At 44.9% G+C, this 18,871-nt stretch overlaps 1 protein-coding gene across 4 annotated transcripts in view; it reads right to left on the bottom strand.

Moving 5' to 3' along the window:
• Window positions 1-18,871, bottom strand: part of DZIP1L (DAZ interacting zinc finger protein 1 like) — a 52,213-nt gene that overhangs the window by 26,017 nt on the left and 7,325 nt on the right. For 2 of the 4 annotated variants that reach the window (XR_016442939.1, XM_090051604.1), the window contains exons 2-12: window positions 18,123-18,212; window positions 13,758-14,336; window positions 11,818-11,902; window positions 9,819-9,943; window positions 8,799-8,960; window positions 7,953-8,090; window positions 6,804-6,866; window positions 5,278-5,418; window positions 4,655-4,685; window positions 3,664-3,714; window positions 1,841-1,974 (exon numbers count right to left, since the gene is read on the bottom strand). Coding sequence is in view for 3 of the 4 variants with exons in the window: in XM_090051604.1 (XP_089907730.1) it covers window positions 1,841-1,974; window positions 3,664-3,714; window positions 4,655-4,685; window positions 5,278-5,418; window positions 6,804-6,866; window positions 7,953-8,090; window positions 8,799-8,960; window positions 9,819-9,943; window positions 11,818-11,902; window positions 13,758-14,273 (1,446 nt within the window). In the remaining variant the exon portion in view is untranslated. The remainder of the gene's footprint in view (window positions 1-1,840; window positions 1,975-3,663; window positions 3,715-4,654; window positions 4,686-5,277; window positions 5,419-6,803; window positions 6,867-7,952; window positions 8,091-8,798; window positions 8,961-9,818; window positions 9,944-11,817; window positions 11,903-13,757; window positions 14,337-18,122; window positions 18,213-18,871) is intronic. The other 2 variants (XM_090051606.1, XM_090051605.1) reach the window with 1 other exon arrangement.

Below are 18,871 nucleotides of genomic sequence, written 5' to 3' on the forward strand. Positions count from 1 at the left end.
ACACTTTTACTACCCCACAGAGGCACATACCCATGCCCTGGAATTTAAGCTGCATGTAGATTACACCTACCCTGTGCCAGATAAAGCAATATGCCATCCCCACCATGACCTTCCTCACCTCTGAAGTGTGGGTGGGCAGCAAGAGCTGTTTTAGCATTGTAGAGATGCAATGGCCTTCTCAGTGTAATCCCCCAGGGCTCCTTCCCTCTTTCAGTGGCAGCTTAGAGAACTGGCCTTGCTATCTGTTCAGCCACTTGCACACAAGACACTTGCTAGCCCTGGAGGACCTGAATAGGGTTGCTCTCGGCCCCTGTTCCAGGCCAGCCTGGGAGTCTGCAAGGTCAGGACTCAGTTGTTTTTGCTTTTTCCTGGCCTCCCTTATGAGTTGCAACCTCCTTACCCCCTGGAGCTTTCGGGATGGACACAGAAATGGAATGTAATTGTATTTTATTAAAGGCTTTTCTTTTGTACCACAAGGATCCCAGCGAGGGAAATGAATCAAAGGGCAGAACACAAAGGCTGTCTGGTCTGGATGCACGGCTCGCTCAGACTTGAGGAAGCGCCAGTGGCAAGGTCTCCAGTGAAGACCCAGCCCCTGAGGCTGCCTGTGTGTTCATTGTCTTTCCACTGCCCTGACAAGACAGCCGCAGTTACGCTGTGAAAATGCATCCCCCCAGAACCCAGGGAGAGTCGGAGAGAATGGTGTCCAATTAGCTCCACATGAAAAGGACTTGGACAGCAAGAACTCCCCTGATTTCCCTTGGGCCAGCAAGACTGGCTGCTTGGTCCCACCCTCCTTCCCCAAGCCATGCCCTTGAATGAAGACTCCTAGTTAAAAAAAAAACAAAACACAAAACAAACAAACAAAAACCAAACCCATAGTTGGAGGGGCTAGAATAGTTGGGATATGAATGGCTGCACTGAAAGGGGCTGTTGCTGGAAAGGCAGTAATGTGTGCTCAGCGCAGCCTTTTCCTCAGCCTGATGAAGGGTGTTTGTACCCAAAAACTTGCAAAGAATTTTTCCAATTATTTTAGTTGGCCTAATAAAAGATAGGATCTACCCAAAGAACCTCATCTGCCTGTGTCCTTAGACCAACATGGTTACACCCTATACCCCTGTGCTCAGTGCAGAGGCAATGGTGGATTAGGCTTGAGAACAGAGGCAGGAGACCTGTTCCTTGCCCTTCTGTGTAGTAGTGGGTGTCTTAATTTGCCACTCGGTGAATCTCTTGCCTTCCCTCCCTCTGTCTACTTAGAGCATAAGCTTTTCCAAACAGGGAATGTCTGTACTGCTCCTGGGGCACTGGGATACCCTGGGGACTCTGGGTGCTACAGCCACTCAAATACAGTTCAAAGTGATATTTCTCTCCATGCCCTGCCTTGTCCCTCTCTCCTGCACACAGTGGTGTCTATCTCTATAACTATATAGAAATATGCATCCTGCTTGTCACCAGACAACTTCGAGGTACAGAGGCTTTTTCAACCTTTCTCTTTGCTTAACCTGGCCAAAATGAATTATTCCAAACAGGAGCTATTACCACACCTTCAGCTCTCCTGTGAAATGTGAATTTTCGTTTCTACCTAGGAGAACTTTTACAGTCTCTGCTCTCTCCTATGCCTGATGAAGGGGGAATGTGCCTGAAAGCGTGCAAATCAATAAAATCATTTGTTTGCAAATATCTAGTTGTTTTAAGAAAAGATATCACCTCTTGCATGAGTTTTGATTCCTTTTGGATCTACATTTAAAACCCTGGAAAAGCCAAAGTCAGAAGAGGTTGCACTGCACATGGGGAGTTGACCCTCCTCTTGCCCAGAGCCTGTCCGTCTGCGGTAACTTACCCTCCTCACACCCATGCTCTCAAGCTTCTCCTCCAGCATGTCCTCCAGAATGGGGCGAAACTGCTTTAGTAGGTTTGGATTCCTCCTTAGGGCTTCCAGGAGCCTCTGCTTCCTATCCAGAGTATCCTCCAGCTCTGCAGGAAAAAAAAATCCAGGACCTGTGAGGTAGGGTGTGATTAAACTGAACCCTTGATGTCACAGCAAGAGCCAGAGCAGTCTCGAGTATAAGGCTTCTCCCTTTATAGGGACCCTTGGCCAGGATCACTATTCTAGGGAAAGATGGACCAGTAGGGATGGGACAGGTGCTAGGACTTTCCCTCCCTCTGTCCTCTCCAGCATCAGGGTGCTGCCACCTCCATCATCCATTCAAGGTCCCAGAGGAGGGGACTGGCCTACTTTAATGGCCATCAGGGTGCCAAATTATTGCTTCTAGTGGCTACTGGTCCCCTTCTCACAGAAAATGCTGCTGCATCCGTTAAAGCCAGGTCATGTGCTCAACTTTTTCTTCCTAGTCATATGGGCAGGAAATGCATAAAACAAGAGGTTGTAACATCATGGCAAAAATCCACAAGCTGGGCTCTGGACCTTGATCCATCTCCAATCTCAGCCATCCCAGTAGCTGGTCCATGCACCGTTGCCAACCTGAATCTGCTGTTGGGAGGAAGTTGGCTCTAATGTAGTCAACCGCCGCACCCCACTCCGCCCCCTGGCGCCAGATGGACCTTCACTTCACTCCGAGAGGATTCATCAACCATGGACGACCCCACTCCACCCGAAGAGGACTCCCGTGCTGAGACTCTATATGGACTGAGGCACTTCCTCCGAACTACTTCCTCCACCCTTGCGGACCATTGTAACGGGTTTGTGTGTATCTATCTCCTTTCTCTCTCAGCATCACAAACCCCCTCCCTCCCCTTCCCCCATCCCCCACCCCACGGCTTAGTTGCCTAACTTTGTATCTCTTGGAACCTAGTTGCGTTCCCCATCCTCCCCCCCACCCCTCTATTGTTAGTCCCTCGCTCGGGCGATCTGTATTTTCATATCAGCTTTGTCGTCTATTTTCTGGATTCCCAATCCTAAACATTTACTAATATAAATCAATCTGTACATCTGGGGTTCTCTTATACCACTTTTTTGGTGTCACATATTCAGCCTTCTTTTCTAGGGGTTGGTGAAGAATTTATTTTGTCTGGTCTTGATTGAAAATTGGGCTTTTGAGTATTTTTTTTTTTTTTTTTTTTTTTTACATAAAGCATCCGCTTTCTCTGGAGTTGTGCTTGCTTGCTTGCTTCACAAACTGTCATCTAAGCCCTGTGACATTTTGTCCAGAAATGCCAAACTACATCTCCCATGATGCATCATGACCTCCCCTGCTTGTACTTCCTCTCCTTTCCATAGTGTATCCTGGGAGTTGTAGGCTAACCATAAAGCCCAACCTATAAAGGGGAATAGGAGCATGAATCACCCTAACAATGAGTTCCATGAAGTACCACAGCAGAGTTTCACAGTTGACATATCATGGGGTTTGGCTGGGTTTTTTCAGGACTTGAAGCTGTGCTATAAACGTGAATTTCCCTGTGCAGAATTTAAATAAATTTTGTAATTTTCATCAGCTATTTCCAGGGAAAGAACCCCCACAGCACCCATTTTTCTACCAGTTGTTCTCCTTATCCTCATAGTGCCTTGGAAATACAACAGCAAAAATAGAGGACTTGACCCTCATGACCTCACCCATGGCCTACTTTGGCCTGAAATCCCTCGCTTGCACAGATGTAGAATGAGGTGATCAAAGAGAAAAGGGTTTTCACTTCTGCGATATCTACCTTCTTCAGAGGATTGTTCTTGTGCTTCTACGTTGGTCACTTCCTGGGTTACTGCAGAGAAGAAAAATCCTTGAAGACTGGGATAAGAGATGCAGGGCTAGGTTTTCAAAGATACTCAGTCATCTATCTGCCAATGATTTAAAAGAAGATTCGGGGTCTATATACTTTGAAGGTCTGGGCCCTACTGACTGTTGGTTACATTTTTCTGGGAGACTTCCCTTCTCTCCAGAAATGCCGTCCTCTGATGAACACAATGAAACACACTGGCGTTCATCACTAGTAACTTAACAGGCCAATGTTCCTCACAAGGTTTGATGGTACATTAGGGTGTCAGGAAGCAAGAAGGCTTTCCCTACTCACTTGAGTTTGGCAATCAAAACTGACATTTTTGTTTTTAGTAATGTCTGTTTAGTCTCTTTATATTCTGAGAGTCAAACTTGGCTGCAGTTGCACAGATTTCAGGGCTTTCTGTAGTTCTGCAACCAGCAGGAGTCTGGAGGGAAGCCTTTGTTCTGCACTGCGATTACAGGGAATGTAGATTTTAATGAGAAAATCTGAAGATGACAAAATTCCTTATTTTCATGCAAATGAGTTGCTGGGATTTTATATCTGAGTCTCTTGGGTATGTCCATACCTCAGTCACGGAAAACGTTCCTGAGGAACTGGGTAAACACTTGGGCAGTTAGCCCACAACTGAGCTGTCTTCGGTCATGGCTGGACTGCATCCAGTCCCTTAGCTACCCAGTATAATTCTCTCTATTGCATGCTTCCATCACACTACAGTCACAATGAGATGCTTGTGTCATAAAGATGCACAAGTTAATGGACACATTTTTTTCTTACTTTTTTTTCACAGAACCAGCATCTAAATTTACAAGAATAAAAATTGTCAAAAGTGGGCAAAGACTGCGTGTGCTGATGGCTGATGGAGTTACAACTATGAAAAACTGGCCTATTCTTACTCCATGTTCCCCAAACAATAGAATATTACCTTCAACTTTCCTTGCCAATAGCATCTTGATCTGTAAAACAATGGGTTATCTGTCATTCAAAGATCAGTTTGTTTTGTCACTACAGAATTGTGGTATTTTATCTTTAATTGGCATTAATTCCATCCATCACATTCTCAAAGGGTTAGGAAATAATCAGAAAGCAGGTCAAATCATATTGAGACTGTAAGATGCCTACCGCCAGCTCCAAAGGCATTTTGATGCCTTAAGTACCTTAACTCCCCTTCACTTTCTCTTGAAATCTTTTAGATTTCAGCCCTTAATTCCTAGGTAGATACTGTCAGCATTTCAAATAAATAGCTTTATCCTTGTGCATGTTATGTATGTCATTCTCTTTCTGTCCCTAAATCAAAGACTTTGCCACAGTATCAGCAGTGGACATGAGCAGATATTCATATGAATAGGTGTGTCCAAGCTGACCCATACTCCATAATTCTTGAACCAGGGATTGAACCCATGACCCTAAGATACAGAACCAACAACCTGCTAATATCTGAGTTTAAAACCTCTCCTGCACTCCTGTAAGGCTTCAGCATGCTTATAAAGCATCTATGTCTAGGCTGGTCATGATACACACAGCAACAAGAGAACCTGGCAAGCTTACCGTTTTCTCCTGTGCCTGGATGATCCTGGCCTGCTCTTTGAGCCGAGCACTGAGCAAGTCCTTTTGCTGCTGGAAGTGGCTGGTAGCTAGCCTCTGGTCCTGAGACAGGGAGGCCTGGAGTCTCTCATTCTCAATCTTCAGCTGAAAGGGATAAGAAAGGAGTTAAGAGACTAACACATTCTGGGAGTGTCTACACATGCATTTACTGCGCAGTAAGTGGTTTGTAAGCTGGCGTCTACATGTGCAGGTATTACAGTGCAGTAACACTGTGTGTAGACCAACTTGGGAGTAAAGTTATTCCCAAGTCAGTCCACACACACAGTGTTACTGTGCAGTAACACAGCTACACATGCTACACATGTCTTTCTGTGCAGTAACTACTCAGGCATAAATCCGCACAAAATCGGCATAAATCACCATAGTTACTGCATAGTACGGGCACACATATGTAGAGGCATGTCTATATTATGCAGTTATTTTCAGTTACTGTGCAGTAACCTAAATTACTGTGCATTAAGTGTGCACGTGTAGATGCACCCACTGAGTATAAAATGTGGTCAAAATATGTTCTTCCCTGTTAGCTTACAGCAATTGTCTCCTCCTTTGCTAAGGAGGAAAGCACCTGGATATTTAGTTTGTCTTGAATTGCCACTATAAAGTCCAACCCAGTGGCATATTTATACAGACATTTACATCTTTTTTCCCTTTGGGTCATAGATGCAGGTTACACTCAAATGGTGAGTGAAAGGGAGGCACTGCTGTTTCTGGGGTATTCAAAGGACAAAGGGATGATCTAGCTGGGGCTGGTCCTGCTTTGAGCAGGCGACTGGACTAGATATGACCTCCCGAGGTCCCTTTCAGCCCTCATTTTCTATGATTCTACATGTCAGTGGATGGGCATTTCCCTCATCTAAGGAGGCACGTGGGCAAAACACAAAGCCACTGTTACCACTGATGGCACCCTGCGTGATGCTTTCCTCTTGACTGTGCCTAGGAGTCAGTTTCATTCTTGAGTGCCTTTTTTTTTTTGTTGCTGTTATCAGTTTTCGGCCTCCTCTGTAAAGTGTTTCTTCTCTGTGCTACCCTTACTATAAAGCACCATGAGCTATGTCTTAGGAAAGTGACTGCAGAAAGAGAAAAGGGAAGAAGGTTCCTCCTTAGTACTGCCCTACATGGCATGGTTATGTGAGATACTAATGGTTTCAAACTGCAAATCCCTAAATCAAAAATTTTCCTGTGTGTTAAGTTAGGCAGGGCATTGAAATCTAACCTCTGTTTGTGCCAAATGTAAGGCAACAGGCATCCTTGTTATCACTGGATGGGCTGCAATCTACTAAGGGAGCTTTCTGCATCTTTGATGTGATATAAGATTGCTGACGAATCAAATTAGGAAGAAGGGGAAAAAAGAGAAAAAAACTACTGAAAATACTCTTGTGGGCTGGACATAAACATGGCACAAGCAAGACCTTACTGCACTCCTCAGGAAAAGGCAGCTGCTCTGCTCCTCATGAGTGTCTGGTCATTACCTCCTCCTTCTCCACCTGGTGTTCCTGCTGCAGCTCCTTCAGCTTCCTCTTCCATTCTGCTTTCTGAGAGATGAAAAATGCATGCTGTTTCTCTTCTCATTTAATTTGCCATGAGTTGGACATAACTTGGTATTAACTTTGTCCCAAATTAACAATACCCAGATGTCTCCTGCTCCCACCATATCTGGCTATTTGAGTGCAGGCGCTGAATCCTGAAGAGGCTGCTTGGTAGGAAAAAGCAACCTTAAAGCTACTAGGGGTCTCTTCTTCCAACCCCTGCTGACCTTGTATTGGCATAAAAAAGCTCTAGTTGGGGAAGAGGGCCTGTTGCCAGAGTTATTAGGCTTTTGTGATCCTTGGCTGTTGCAACCTTTTGGTTGATACCTGGGATATTTCTCCATTTTCAGCTGCTGAGATTGCATAACACCTTGGTGAATATGAACTTCCACTCTGAAATGGGAACATTATGCTGCTCAGCAAACTTGCTGTATACCAATTTCAAATAGGCATAACGGGATTGATGAAGCCACACCAATTGTAGCTGACTGAGGAGTTGGCCCAGTGGTTTAGATAATCCTACATGATGACTCAAGGGACACGTGGGCAAGTGAGTTTGTGTACAGGCAGTCACAAAGTAGGCACATGTTACTTATAATAAACCTCCCACAGAGTTAAAAAAAAGACTAAAAGGAAGTGTAGAGCCATTGCAAAACAAACCCCTGATTGGATTAGGGGTCCAGAGAAAGCAAAGGACACCTAGCTCTACTACATGAGGACAACTGTTTTATTGATGAATGAGAGTCTGCAGTGTCAATTTGGGGGATTTCTTTGGTTATCGATGAATGCAGGTAGCTGGACTCAGTGTCTCGGAGGTCCATCCACTCCAATGTCCCTAACTGATTGTGGATCACAGAATACACTTTGGCCTTGATTTAGGAAATTATGTGGGAATAAGCACATGCTAAACATGTGCCTCCAATGCTTTTTGGACTAAAGTATGTGTGTCAGGGATTTCCTGAATTTGGGCTCTAGTGTGGCCCGATAGGGGAGTTACTGGCTTTTATCTGCCCTGTGTTTTCATTTCATCATTCTCAGGGAGAGAGGTCCCCAACAGGTGACTGTGGGAAATGGATCAGATGCTTTCCTCACCTGCAGGTCTATCTTTTCCTTCATGCCCTGGAGCTCTCTCTGGGTCATTGCCCACTGCCGCTTGCCATCAGTGTCCACATCCTGCAGGGTCCCCAGGTTGGACACCACCATGTTTTTGGCCTGCAGCTTCTGCAGTTTCTGGAGTAGGAAGGAAAGAGCAAATTGTACCAACAGATACCATCTTCTACCAGCTACCAGTGACACCTGATGGGAAATGACTGGACTGCAGACACTTGTGGCTCACTTATCAAACTATTAGCCAGTCCTTTAAGTGCACAGTGCTAGGATTGTGCATGAAGTGAGACATGCCACTGAAATAGGCAAGAGAAAATCTACACACCAGGGAGCAGCAAGGAATAGCCTTGAACAACTCAATGTTTCTGCTCTCCTTTCTCAGAGCACCAAAGGGAAAGCCACTTGGGGGTTAAGCTGATATGCAGCAACATTATTAAAATGCCTGAGTTAGCACAGAACTAGTACAAGGCAACCATCTCCCAAATCCCAATGACTGACTCAACTGAGTAGGCTCAGCAACTGCTTGGGCCCTGATTTCCCATCTCTGTGCTCTCATCAGTTTGGACCCCAATGGCATTTCACCACCAGGCTTTTGCTCACACTGAAATGTCCTAGCGTGACCCTCATTCACCATTGGTTCAAGCAGGAGCTACGCTTAGCGTTCCACTGCTGAAAAGCATTGCCACCACCCTCTAGCCTGTTTTTCTGATGTGAAGACATTAAGATGACATGAAAGAGCAATGAGGCTTATTGAACTAAATACTTGTGACACATGGGAAGCTGAGCATCTCTTTCAATTGGAAGATTTTTAACCCTAGATTTTTCACTTACCTCTTCTAAGGCAGAGTTCTTGCTAGCAATGTCCTTGAACTCTGAGAGGAACAATTGCCTCAGGCCATCCATTTCCTTCTGAAACTTGGTCCTCTCCTCCTCTTTCCATCTCTCAAACTCTCTCTTTCCCTCCTCTTCTCTCTGGCGAACTTTCTCTGCTTCCTACCAAGGAAACATAAACTCCAAGCTGGCAAGGAGCTGGTCATAGAGAGAGAAACTGAGCCTGTTGAAGGACTGGGAGACTCTAGTTGGGCTTTAGGGAAGTGAATCTGCTCAAAGTGTAGGGTTCATCTGGGCATGCAAGTATAGTCTAAGTGGTACAATCTTCTTAGAGTGGGTACAGTTATACTGGTAGAGGAGAAAGGGGAATAAGTCAGATTGAAATAATTCTGACTCTTCCAGTATAACTGAATCCACAATAGACATTGTACTGGTATCACCTGATGTCCTCTAACCAGCATAGATATATCAGCACAAAAAACCCCACTTTGTTTATTAGGCCTCAGACTCAGACCAGGTGTACCTTAGAAACTGGCTGATGTAAATGGAGCTTGATGGGGTTATGATATTTTGACAATATTCTTATAGCAGAAAGAGCCATAGTGTACACACAGGTAAATTGGCAGTAAAAGTATTTTTGATAGCATATTTTATTTAGTTCTAGGAAGTGGTATTCACTGTACTGCAAACAAAATTGAATAGAAGTTGTATCTCCACTAGGGATGTTTGCTGGTATAACTAAAGCAGTCCAGCTAAATGCACTGTCTTCTAGTGTAGACAAACTCTAAGTTTACTGGAACCTCTTTTTTTCAAGTATTACTCTTTTTTTCCCCCCAAAATTAATTCTCTTATAAAAGGGACCAATTTTAGGTCTAATCAGAAAACATTTTTCTTTTTCAGCGCAAAATTTAAACTGAAACCAGGCATTTTCCTTTTGTTAGAAAAAGTTCATTGTAATATTAGCTTGTTTCAGTGTGTTTCCTTCCTTCCCCTCTTTTTCCGCAAATAACTTTTTCATACCTGAGCCCTTCGTTGATTCTCAACCTCCCTTTCAGCCTCCAACTGGGCACGGGTCTCTTTCAACCTCACCTTCAGCTCTTCAATCTCCTCCTCCATTTGCTCCACCTGCTTCTTCTTCTGCCTCTCTGTAAAGCCCATTCAAACCAAGAGACCATGAGCAGGGACCTGAATTGCCAGAGCCTTCCCCTGGTTCTTTGGATCCAATCCTACACTTATAGTGAACAGGAAAATCACATTGATTTTAATGTTGCAGGATCAGTTTTTCGTTCCCTCAAGAAAAGGGGCAGAAGTTTTGAGTTAAACAACAGGAAAAAAAGTACTATGCCATGTTAACAAAATATGAAAGGTTTTTAAATACTAAGCCATCTTCTCTTTCACTGTAGGTATTTCACACATCTGAAATCATAACCTCGGATCCTTTGCAAAGTCACACATCGCTTCTTTGTGTGCACCACATATGCAGGGCACCACTGACCTCTACTGGACATGATTAATATCACACCCACAAGAGTATTTCTTGAATGTTGCTTGTGTATTGAGGCTCAAATTGCTTCTTCCTTCTGCATGTTGCTAAAGAGACTCTGTGCCTCCTCCTGTTGCCCATCTGCTATATTTATGGTTCCAAATCCTGGGCAAATGAATAACCAAGCATACCTAGCTCTGATCAAGCACATTTCATCTGTCAATCTCAAAGTCCGTTCCCAAGGAGATGAGCATCATTATCTCATAACGACGTAAGAACTGCCATTTACTGAGTCAGATCATAGGTCCCTGTCTCACAAAGTAACAGAAAGGAGAAGATGATGGGGAGGGGGAGCAGGGTATGTCCAGAGTTTTCCACGGGCTGCTTCCTTCGCCTGGTGGCTTCCTGCGTTCAGAGGTCTTTGTTTTACCACTGGGAAACCTGAGTTACAGAAAGGGGCAGTGGTCTATGCAAGCTTCGCCAATTAAGAGATGGGGACAGAAAGGGGGGCCTTGAATTCTCATCTAGTGCCCATCTCACTAGGCTATGTTGTCTCTTCCATTTAAATAATGAAGAATTGTTTTGAAAATCACACGTGGGCACCTGCGCACGTCCCTGTTTTAAAACACATTTTTGGTTTGTGTTTCTGAATGCACGTACTTCATCACTGATTTGGGGTCCCAAGCAGTTTGGAGGATAGTGGGACTTTTTAAACTGAGATGCTTCATCTTAGTCACCTTGACCCTACATGGCAACTTAATTATGAAGCTTTATTTTCAGAGGTGCTGAGCGCTTGCATGTTTTAGAGCAGCGTTTCTCAGCCCGTGGGTCGTGATCCCAAATTGGATCATGAGAATAGATGAAAGGTTCATGAACAAATTTTAAAAATAGATTCTACTTTAAAGTAGGGGCCTGGGGGCTGGGGGCAGTGGGGCGGGAGTGACGGGCACTGGGTCAGGACTGGACATCAATGTTTACCAGTGGGTTCTGGTACAAAAAAGGTAGAGGACCGCTGTTCTAGAGATGTCAAAGTGATTTCAAGTGGGAGGGAGTGGTGGGTCAATAACTTGAGAAAAGACAAATTACTGATCCTAGTAAGGTGCCCATGCAAGTATCTACCAGGATGTTTCATGTGAAACGTCCAAGCCTGATGAGCTTGGCCTCATTTCAGAGATGTTTTGAAGTTTCATCCTTTCATGAGCATAACTTTCTCTTCTTCTGACCTCCCCTCCTTCCTCTTCCTCTCCCTCCCTGCCTTTGCAGGGCTCGTGGAGATGGAGACTCTCAGACAGAAATCAACTGATACAAAAAAAGAACAAAAAAGAGGCCTGGATAGAAAGGAACGGACCTGAAATCTGGATTGCTGGAAAAAAAATCAAAACAGACTCTCTCTTTCTTGGGCTTGCCGCGGTCAGCTCTCGAAAGATGCTAAAGGAACTCAGAACCTTTCATTTCTTCCCATTTCTCCATTCCTTTGCCATCACCTATTGCTGACAGAGAAAAACCTTCCAAAAGAAACTCAGCGTCACTACTCACCAGCTTCACTGGCCTCGACGTGTCTGCGCTGAACATGGGCTTGGAGGAAGGAGTAGTTCATGAAGGCCTTGTCACACAGGTGACACTGGGCGTCACAGAAAGAGAACGAGTAAAAGGAGTCACTTTAGAAGGATGAAACTCTGTGAATATCTCATTCTGTCCCCCTGGCCTCAAAAAGCATCCCACTAGTTTGAAACAAAGAGTTCCCACAATGCTTGAGTGATAGGTCAGATGCATACGACAGCAGGATTGTCAGGATTGTCCTTCACAGAAGTCCAAGAGGGACCTTACGACAGGGTTGGAGACAACAACAAAATTCAAGCACATTCAGGGACAGCTCAGGCGTGTGAGGTTTGGGAGGTGTGGGAATCACAGGCCAGAGAAGAGCAAAAGGAGTTAATGCTGCCAACCAAAGTGGTGAAGGGGAACAAGAAGAATTTCTTTAACAACATCAAGGGGAAAAGTAGTCCTAGGGGAGAAGTAGGCTCATTAACAAATGAAGAAAAAGAAGATATGCCTACATTCCTATGCAATTAGTCATAATTCAAAGATGGGTTGAACTACTGCACTTCATGTATGTATTTATTCAAATTCATCCTGAACCAAAAAGTATAGAAATGAAGCTCGAGCCATTTGTAAGGAAGGAATAGCTTCAAGTATGTGACTGTTCAGAATATATGAATATAAATATGCAGACACTGATAGTAAAAGCAGTAGCTAACCAGTGTAGTGATTCTTTGGTTTCTAATCATTATGGTGACTTGAGAGGGGGTATACAACGATGGGAAGCTAAGTCACTGGGAGATGAGAAGTGAGCCAAAGGAGAGAATAGCCCCCAGGACTCTCACCCATGGTTGGCGACCTAATCCCTCATCTTCCCTTCCTCTTGGTAAATCCAATTTCTTCCCTCAGGAAATCAGTGAGCAAATATAATCTGATAGTGTAGGTGAGCAGAGGCCTAGGCTGTGGAGGGAATGACAGTTTGTTCTCACCAGCTCAACAGAGTTCCCCACAAGAGGGAGCACTGCTTTTCTATCTTCCTGCTCACTTTCTGCCCTTTAGGCATCTCCCTTTGAGGGATGTCCTACGGGCAACTGCCACCCGGGAATGTGGCATGGTCTATAAGGGCCAAATTGCTACACAACAGGGGGGACCCCTCAGGAGAAAGCAGGGACGGGAGTCTCCTGTTTCCTGGTCAACTGAGTGGCCGTATCTTGGCCATCTGCAAGACATTTATGCGTGCAGGGGAATTCTGTTCCAGGACGTATAGCCCTGTGGATGACTATGGACATGCTCCTTTCCCTCCCCATATGAATATGTGAAGGTGACTGTAGGCACTTATTTGGGAAACAAGAGTGCTTGAGCTCTAGGACCTGCACATCCAGAGGTGGCTTGAACCTGGGACCAACAGTCAACAGGGGGTCCCCTCCAGTGTTATGACACCCTGTATTGTCTACACAAGCATTTATTTCCTTCCCTACTGCAGTGCAGAGCAACCTGCTGTAGTAGTGGGTTATTTCTATAGTCAGTGACTAGAGAAACGTGTCCAGAAGTGATTGTACTCTCTGGACATGGTCATGGATTTCTGTACGTGCCTGATGCCCGTCCCCTGCGGCTCCTGCCTGTTCCTCTCAAGGCACCCAGTGGCCTGGGCTAAGATCCGGTCTAGCAAAGCAGTTATGATTGTGCTTAGCTGCAAGAAGATGAATAGTCAATGCAGCTCTTTGCTTAGTTAAACTTAAACAGGAGCATACATGCCTGGCTGAGCCAAGGCTTAAGCGGACGTTTACCGTCTAAGCAACCGGTGCCAGGTCCAGAGCTGGTGGCTGAGCTGCTATTGCTGCGGAGGTGACTGCTAGCAGTGAAAGGACCCCTGCCCTTCAAGGCCCCAGGAGCACTGAGGCTTGTCAGACATTTCTGTCCTCCACCCTTCACCTCACCTTGTGGTAGTTATTGGCCCCAGCCTGCAAGAGAAGCTGCTGGGTGGCGAGCATCTTCTTTCGCCTCCTGCTCTCCTCCTTGACTCCCCTCATTTCCTCTGCCTGCTTCTCCACCTCCTGCTTGGTGAGCTTGATCTCCTCCATCGCTGACTGGAGCTGCTCCTCCTGCAGTGCCAGGCTGGCACTCAGGTACTCCTGGGAGTGCAGCAAGTACTCAATGGTCAGCTGTGCCATCTTAAAGACCTTTAAGAGGACTGGGTCTACCGGCTGCTGGCAATATGGGCACTTCTCTGAATCGAGGTTGCAAAAAGTGACGCTGTTGATACTCTCCTGCAGTGTGGTCACGTCCAGCTCCCGGGCCACTCGTTCCACATCGATGGCACTAAACCGCCTCCAATCAACGCTGTCGTGGCGGGACTGGAATTTGAAGGCAGGGATGCCACCAGGGCTGGTGAGCACATTCCCGAAGACTGCCCCATTGCTGGGGTAGCTCATGGGGGTGCCGTGCCCTGGCATACTCAGCCGCCGTGTCCTGAATGCAGGCGAATACCATGGATAGTAAATATTCTGGGAGAAAGGCTACAAAACAAAAAAACCATGTGTAACTCCATGTGCTCACACTCTGTAGGCACATCAGGATCTACGCTGGTTATGCCTGTCTACTGTTGTATCCTTTATTGGTATACACACAACCTCTACAGCACTAGTGCTGGTCTAGTATGAGTAGGCCCTTCTTCAGACAAAAAAAAAGTTTTATTTATAAAATGTTTTGCAAGAAAAATTCTGTTTTCGGGAGGGAAGTGAATTTTTTTTTAATCTTCTGGGTTTTGTGTGAAAACCAATCATATTTTATGGACTATTTTTGTGGGAACATTTTTTTACCCACTCTGATACTTTTACATATATTGCTGCCTCATGTACCCATGGGTTTGTCTGTATACACGTTTTCTTGTATAAAGCCCATACCAGTTGCTGCTCAGCATTTTGTGAAGTTAGTCCCCTTGTTGAGGTACATTTAAATGCCTATTTTTGGCAATACTTAGAACTAACTTTTCTAAAAATAAGAATTTGATCTTTTACACTCAGTTTAAATTTTAATATCTTGGCTGTGGGGTCTATTCCTGCATACATGCATGATATACACATGCACATACATTTATAAACTTTCATAAAACACCTCTCCATATATGTACCCACATATATTTAAAGTAGTCAGATGTGCCTAAAACTTCCACATATCCACCAAATACCATATATGCAAGTGTACATGCACTCTTATGGACATACAATCTGCAGTGCCTACCAGAGATCATTACAAATAATTCTCTTTGTAGGCTACATGAGGTCTATAGACGTTACTAAAGTTTGAAAAGAAAGTTATGCAAGTTCATTGATAAGGCAATTGGTGGGTATGTGGAGAATCAACAGATCAAAATTATGCTGAGGCCTATGTTTCAACTCTTAGTACCCGACAAAAGAAATTAAAAAAAAAAAGCAAACCTCTCTGTGTTACAGCGGTTTAAAATGATTGGTTCCATGAGAACACGTGGACATACACAGAATCATACATGCACACTTGATTGTGGCACATGTTTCTACTGCTTTCAAACAAGACATGGAAAACAAACCAATTTATTATACTTCAATATTGCATCATTTTTGGTTTTTCCCAGTGAACCACCAAAAGGGCTTGCCTGCATTACCTTTCTCTGACCTTAATCTAGATTAATACCTATAATGCCATTTGCTCATTTTCCCACTTTTGTCCTAAAATATAGACTGATTCTAGAAATGATACAATCAGGTTTAAAAAATTCTTTCTCACTCTGTGGTGTGAAGTAATCTTTATTATTAGCTTTACAGCTAACACTTTGGTGCAGAAAAAAATCTACAAACTAAAATCTAAGTTATTTAACAGTTAAAATATGGGTGACAGCCATTGGAGTGTAAAAATTAAATTCCACACCCAGGGTTTGCAGTCACCTTTGAACAGGATGTGATACCTGCTGTTGCATATCCTAACAGATATTTAGATAAAAACAGCCATTTATAAAATATTACATACCATATTCTTCAGATTGCACTGTCTGTATCACTCGAGCACCAAGAGAAATGGCAACAGAGAACTGTGTGGGGGGCAACAGCAAGTTACTAGGTGTGTCGTGTGTACCAATAATAATACTCTGCAGGCCGGGAGGTGGTAGAGTACACACCATAATTAAACTGAGAACTACAGAATGGAAGGGGTTCACATGAGTACACCTCCTCCATTGTTTGAACTTTGCTGAGGTGCAATGTGTGTATGCAGGAGACAAGTGATAACAGGGCCAAGCAACCGAGCGGCTGCTTATGCAACTCTAGGCTTGTTTCAGGAAAGCTGAGCTCCACCAGATTTTTCTAAGCCTCTGCTTGGGGCTGAACTCTCAGAGGAAGAAAGGGAGTGCTTGATCACAGCCAGCAGAATGCATAAAGAGAGATTCACAGGCCAGGTCCTCTGCTGACATATTGGCATAGCTATAAGGGTCTCAAAGGGCTGCAGTGATTGCAGTAGCTGAAGATTTGGCCCTGTAGGCTTCTCCAGGACTGTTGTGATGTGATGCCACAGGGAGGAGAGAAAGTCAAGAGCCACAACCAAGAGAAGAGAAATCCACGAGTGTTCTCCTACCCAAGGCCCTTTAGAAGAGTCTTCCTGTGCCGTATGTGCTGGGCTGACTCCTGCTTCCACTGTGTTTGACAAGGGAGAGACTATGCGGTCTTCTGTGGGTTGCCCTGATTTTTATGGGTGCAAGCACGGGGAGAATCTAATGCTGAGAACTGTGTCCTGTGTCCAGAGAATGGTAGATTTGCAAACCGTCTACCTTGGTGGTATCCCAGTGTGGAGACAATGTGGGTCTGCCATAGGTGCATTCCCTCAGTAGTTCCCCAGGTGGAATAGATGTTGCAGACACCATTGGGTAATACAGTTTTATCTACAATTTTTTCTTTCAGTGGGAGAGCAGCAAACATTGCTGTTTGAAATGAATAGGCATATTATCAGAAAGGTGTTTACCTTTAGGGGCACCTAATTAGACCAAGCAAATTATGTGGCCACGTACACTCCCTGGGTATAAATCAGCTTAGCTCCACTGAGGTCAGTGGAACTATACCAATTTGGACCAAATGAGACAGGAGTCCAAAGAGACAAAGAAGGGCTGGATTTGTATGATATTTTGCAACCTTCACCTATTCATTTTTGATATCCACTAGGAAATCCTTCCCCATTTCTTTTCTGACTTCACTACTTGCATCACGGCTTTCTGAGTTGGTTTACCTGGCCTGTAGATTTGGAGCTGGCCTTGTCATACATTTCGTGGCCACTTCAGCTCCACAGGGGAAATGATTCCCCATTGGAAAGGCATGCATGTCTGTCAGCGTTAGCTCTTACGTTGCCCACTGAGACCTCCAAGGCAACACACAGGGCATTCAAAAGCCTCCTTTGTGCCCACCATGTCCCCTTTTCTGGCCTTACCTGGGGGCACCACATTGACTTAATCTGCAGCAAGCCCTGATCCTTCAGGGAGCTCTGCAGTGATGTGTCCCAGTGCTTGTCCACAGGCCTACCGATGGCAGTGGGGCTCTGTGGATAGGCAGCAGGCTGCCTACAGGGATCCCGCTGCATGATCAGGGCCTCACTCCTGCTGCACACTTGCTGTCCCATGTGGGTCTGTGCCTTTACAAAGTCCAGCCTGGGCATCTCCCATTCGAGACATTGGAGCTCTCTGCCAGGCCTTTGCTCAGCCTGCTCGTTCTACCGCATCAAACAGCTGTCGCCCGGCTAACTGCTGCACTATTACTGTACTACTGTACCAGACAGCTGCAAGACTGCAGGAGCTTGTGCTGAAAGGAAGCCCATTCATGAAGTCATCTGATGCTTGACATAGATAGAATAATTCAGTGACTGAGGGAGGTGGTGTGGTTCACTGGTTAGGGCACCAGTGACCCACAGTGGCCTGCTGGCTGGCACAGGACAAGTCGCTTTACTTCGTCTGCCACATCTCTGTCTCACTGTTCACGTATTGTCCCTACTGTGATGGCTGGGGTCTCTGTGTGTTACTATAACATAAATAATAGAAACAGGTTAGTGTTTTAGGTTAATTAGTTGAGATGGCTCTTTCTAACATCACTGAACTTACCTGACTTATTGCATTGGTCTCTGTCTGGGCTACCGCAGGAGACTGAGCAATGTGTGAGAGGGTAAAAACCGCTGGCAACCCAGGAACAGAGGAGAGAGTCAAGTGAAACCCTTCCTATCATGCAGGTGCCCTCGTGAGCAGTCCTGCCAGAGACAATGTAAGAGTAAAAGAGAGAAGCTTTCAGGGATCCCACCTGATCATTTCTTTATTTTGAAGCTGTCCAAGTATTTGCTTTAGGAGCCATCATTTTTCAGTCTTTTGTTGCTTTTCATGAAAAGGAAGGCTGAAAAGAGCAGATCAATATAGCAGCTTAACTCCAGGATTTACCTTTGTCTGAGTTTTTAAGCAATGCGAAAAAAAATCCCACAACCCAGCCCTTCAAAGTCCTACATACTGTTCCTCTAGTACCACACTGGATTACAACTGACCTGTTTTGTCGCCTGCTTCATTATTTTTGTGGGGGCACATATACATTTTCAAATAAAACCTGATTTGAAGCTGTCCTGTCCAACCCACCCCGTCGCACTTGTGCATGGGGCAGGGATGTCAAGGCTAATTTCTGTTGACCAAAATTACAGGCTCTTCAAGTATTTTTCACATGAAATGATACCAGTTTATTTTTCTTTATTTGAACTGTGGGAGTGCTGCAAAGTCTTAATTAAGTTTAAAGCACACTTTTGCCAGGTACTGTGAAAAACAAGACAAGCCAAACAAAACCACAGCCCCAGCTCACCACTCTTAATCACTTAATTCTTCTGGATAACTGTTCACATGCAAGCAAATTAACCAGCCAACTGCTGTTGGATCTGGTGTGAAAACTTCTATTTTTCCATTGCCACATTAAACAAAGGGAACCCCCCAGACCTAGACCATCAGGCTGTGTGACTTGCAATACGATCTGGGCGTGGGAGGTAAAGCCAGGCTCTGTTTACCTGTGCTCTG

This window comes from Crocodylus siamensis, chromosome 6, assembly GCF_052110815.1.
Source record: "Crocodylus siamensis isolate JL-2025a chromosome 6, ASM5211081v1, whole genome shotgun sequence".
Classification (NCBI taxonomy): domain Eukaryota; kingdom Metazoa; phylum Chordata; order Crocodylia; family Crocodylidae; genus Crocodylus; species Crocodylus siamensis.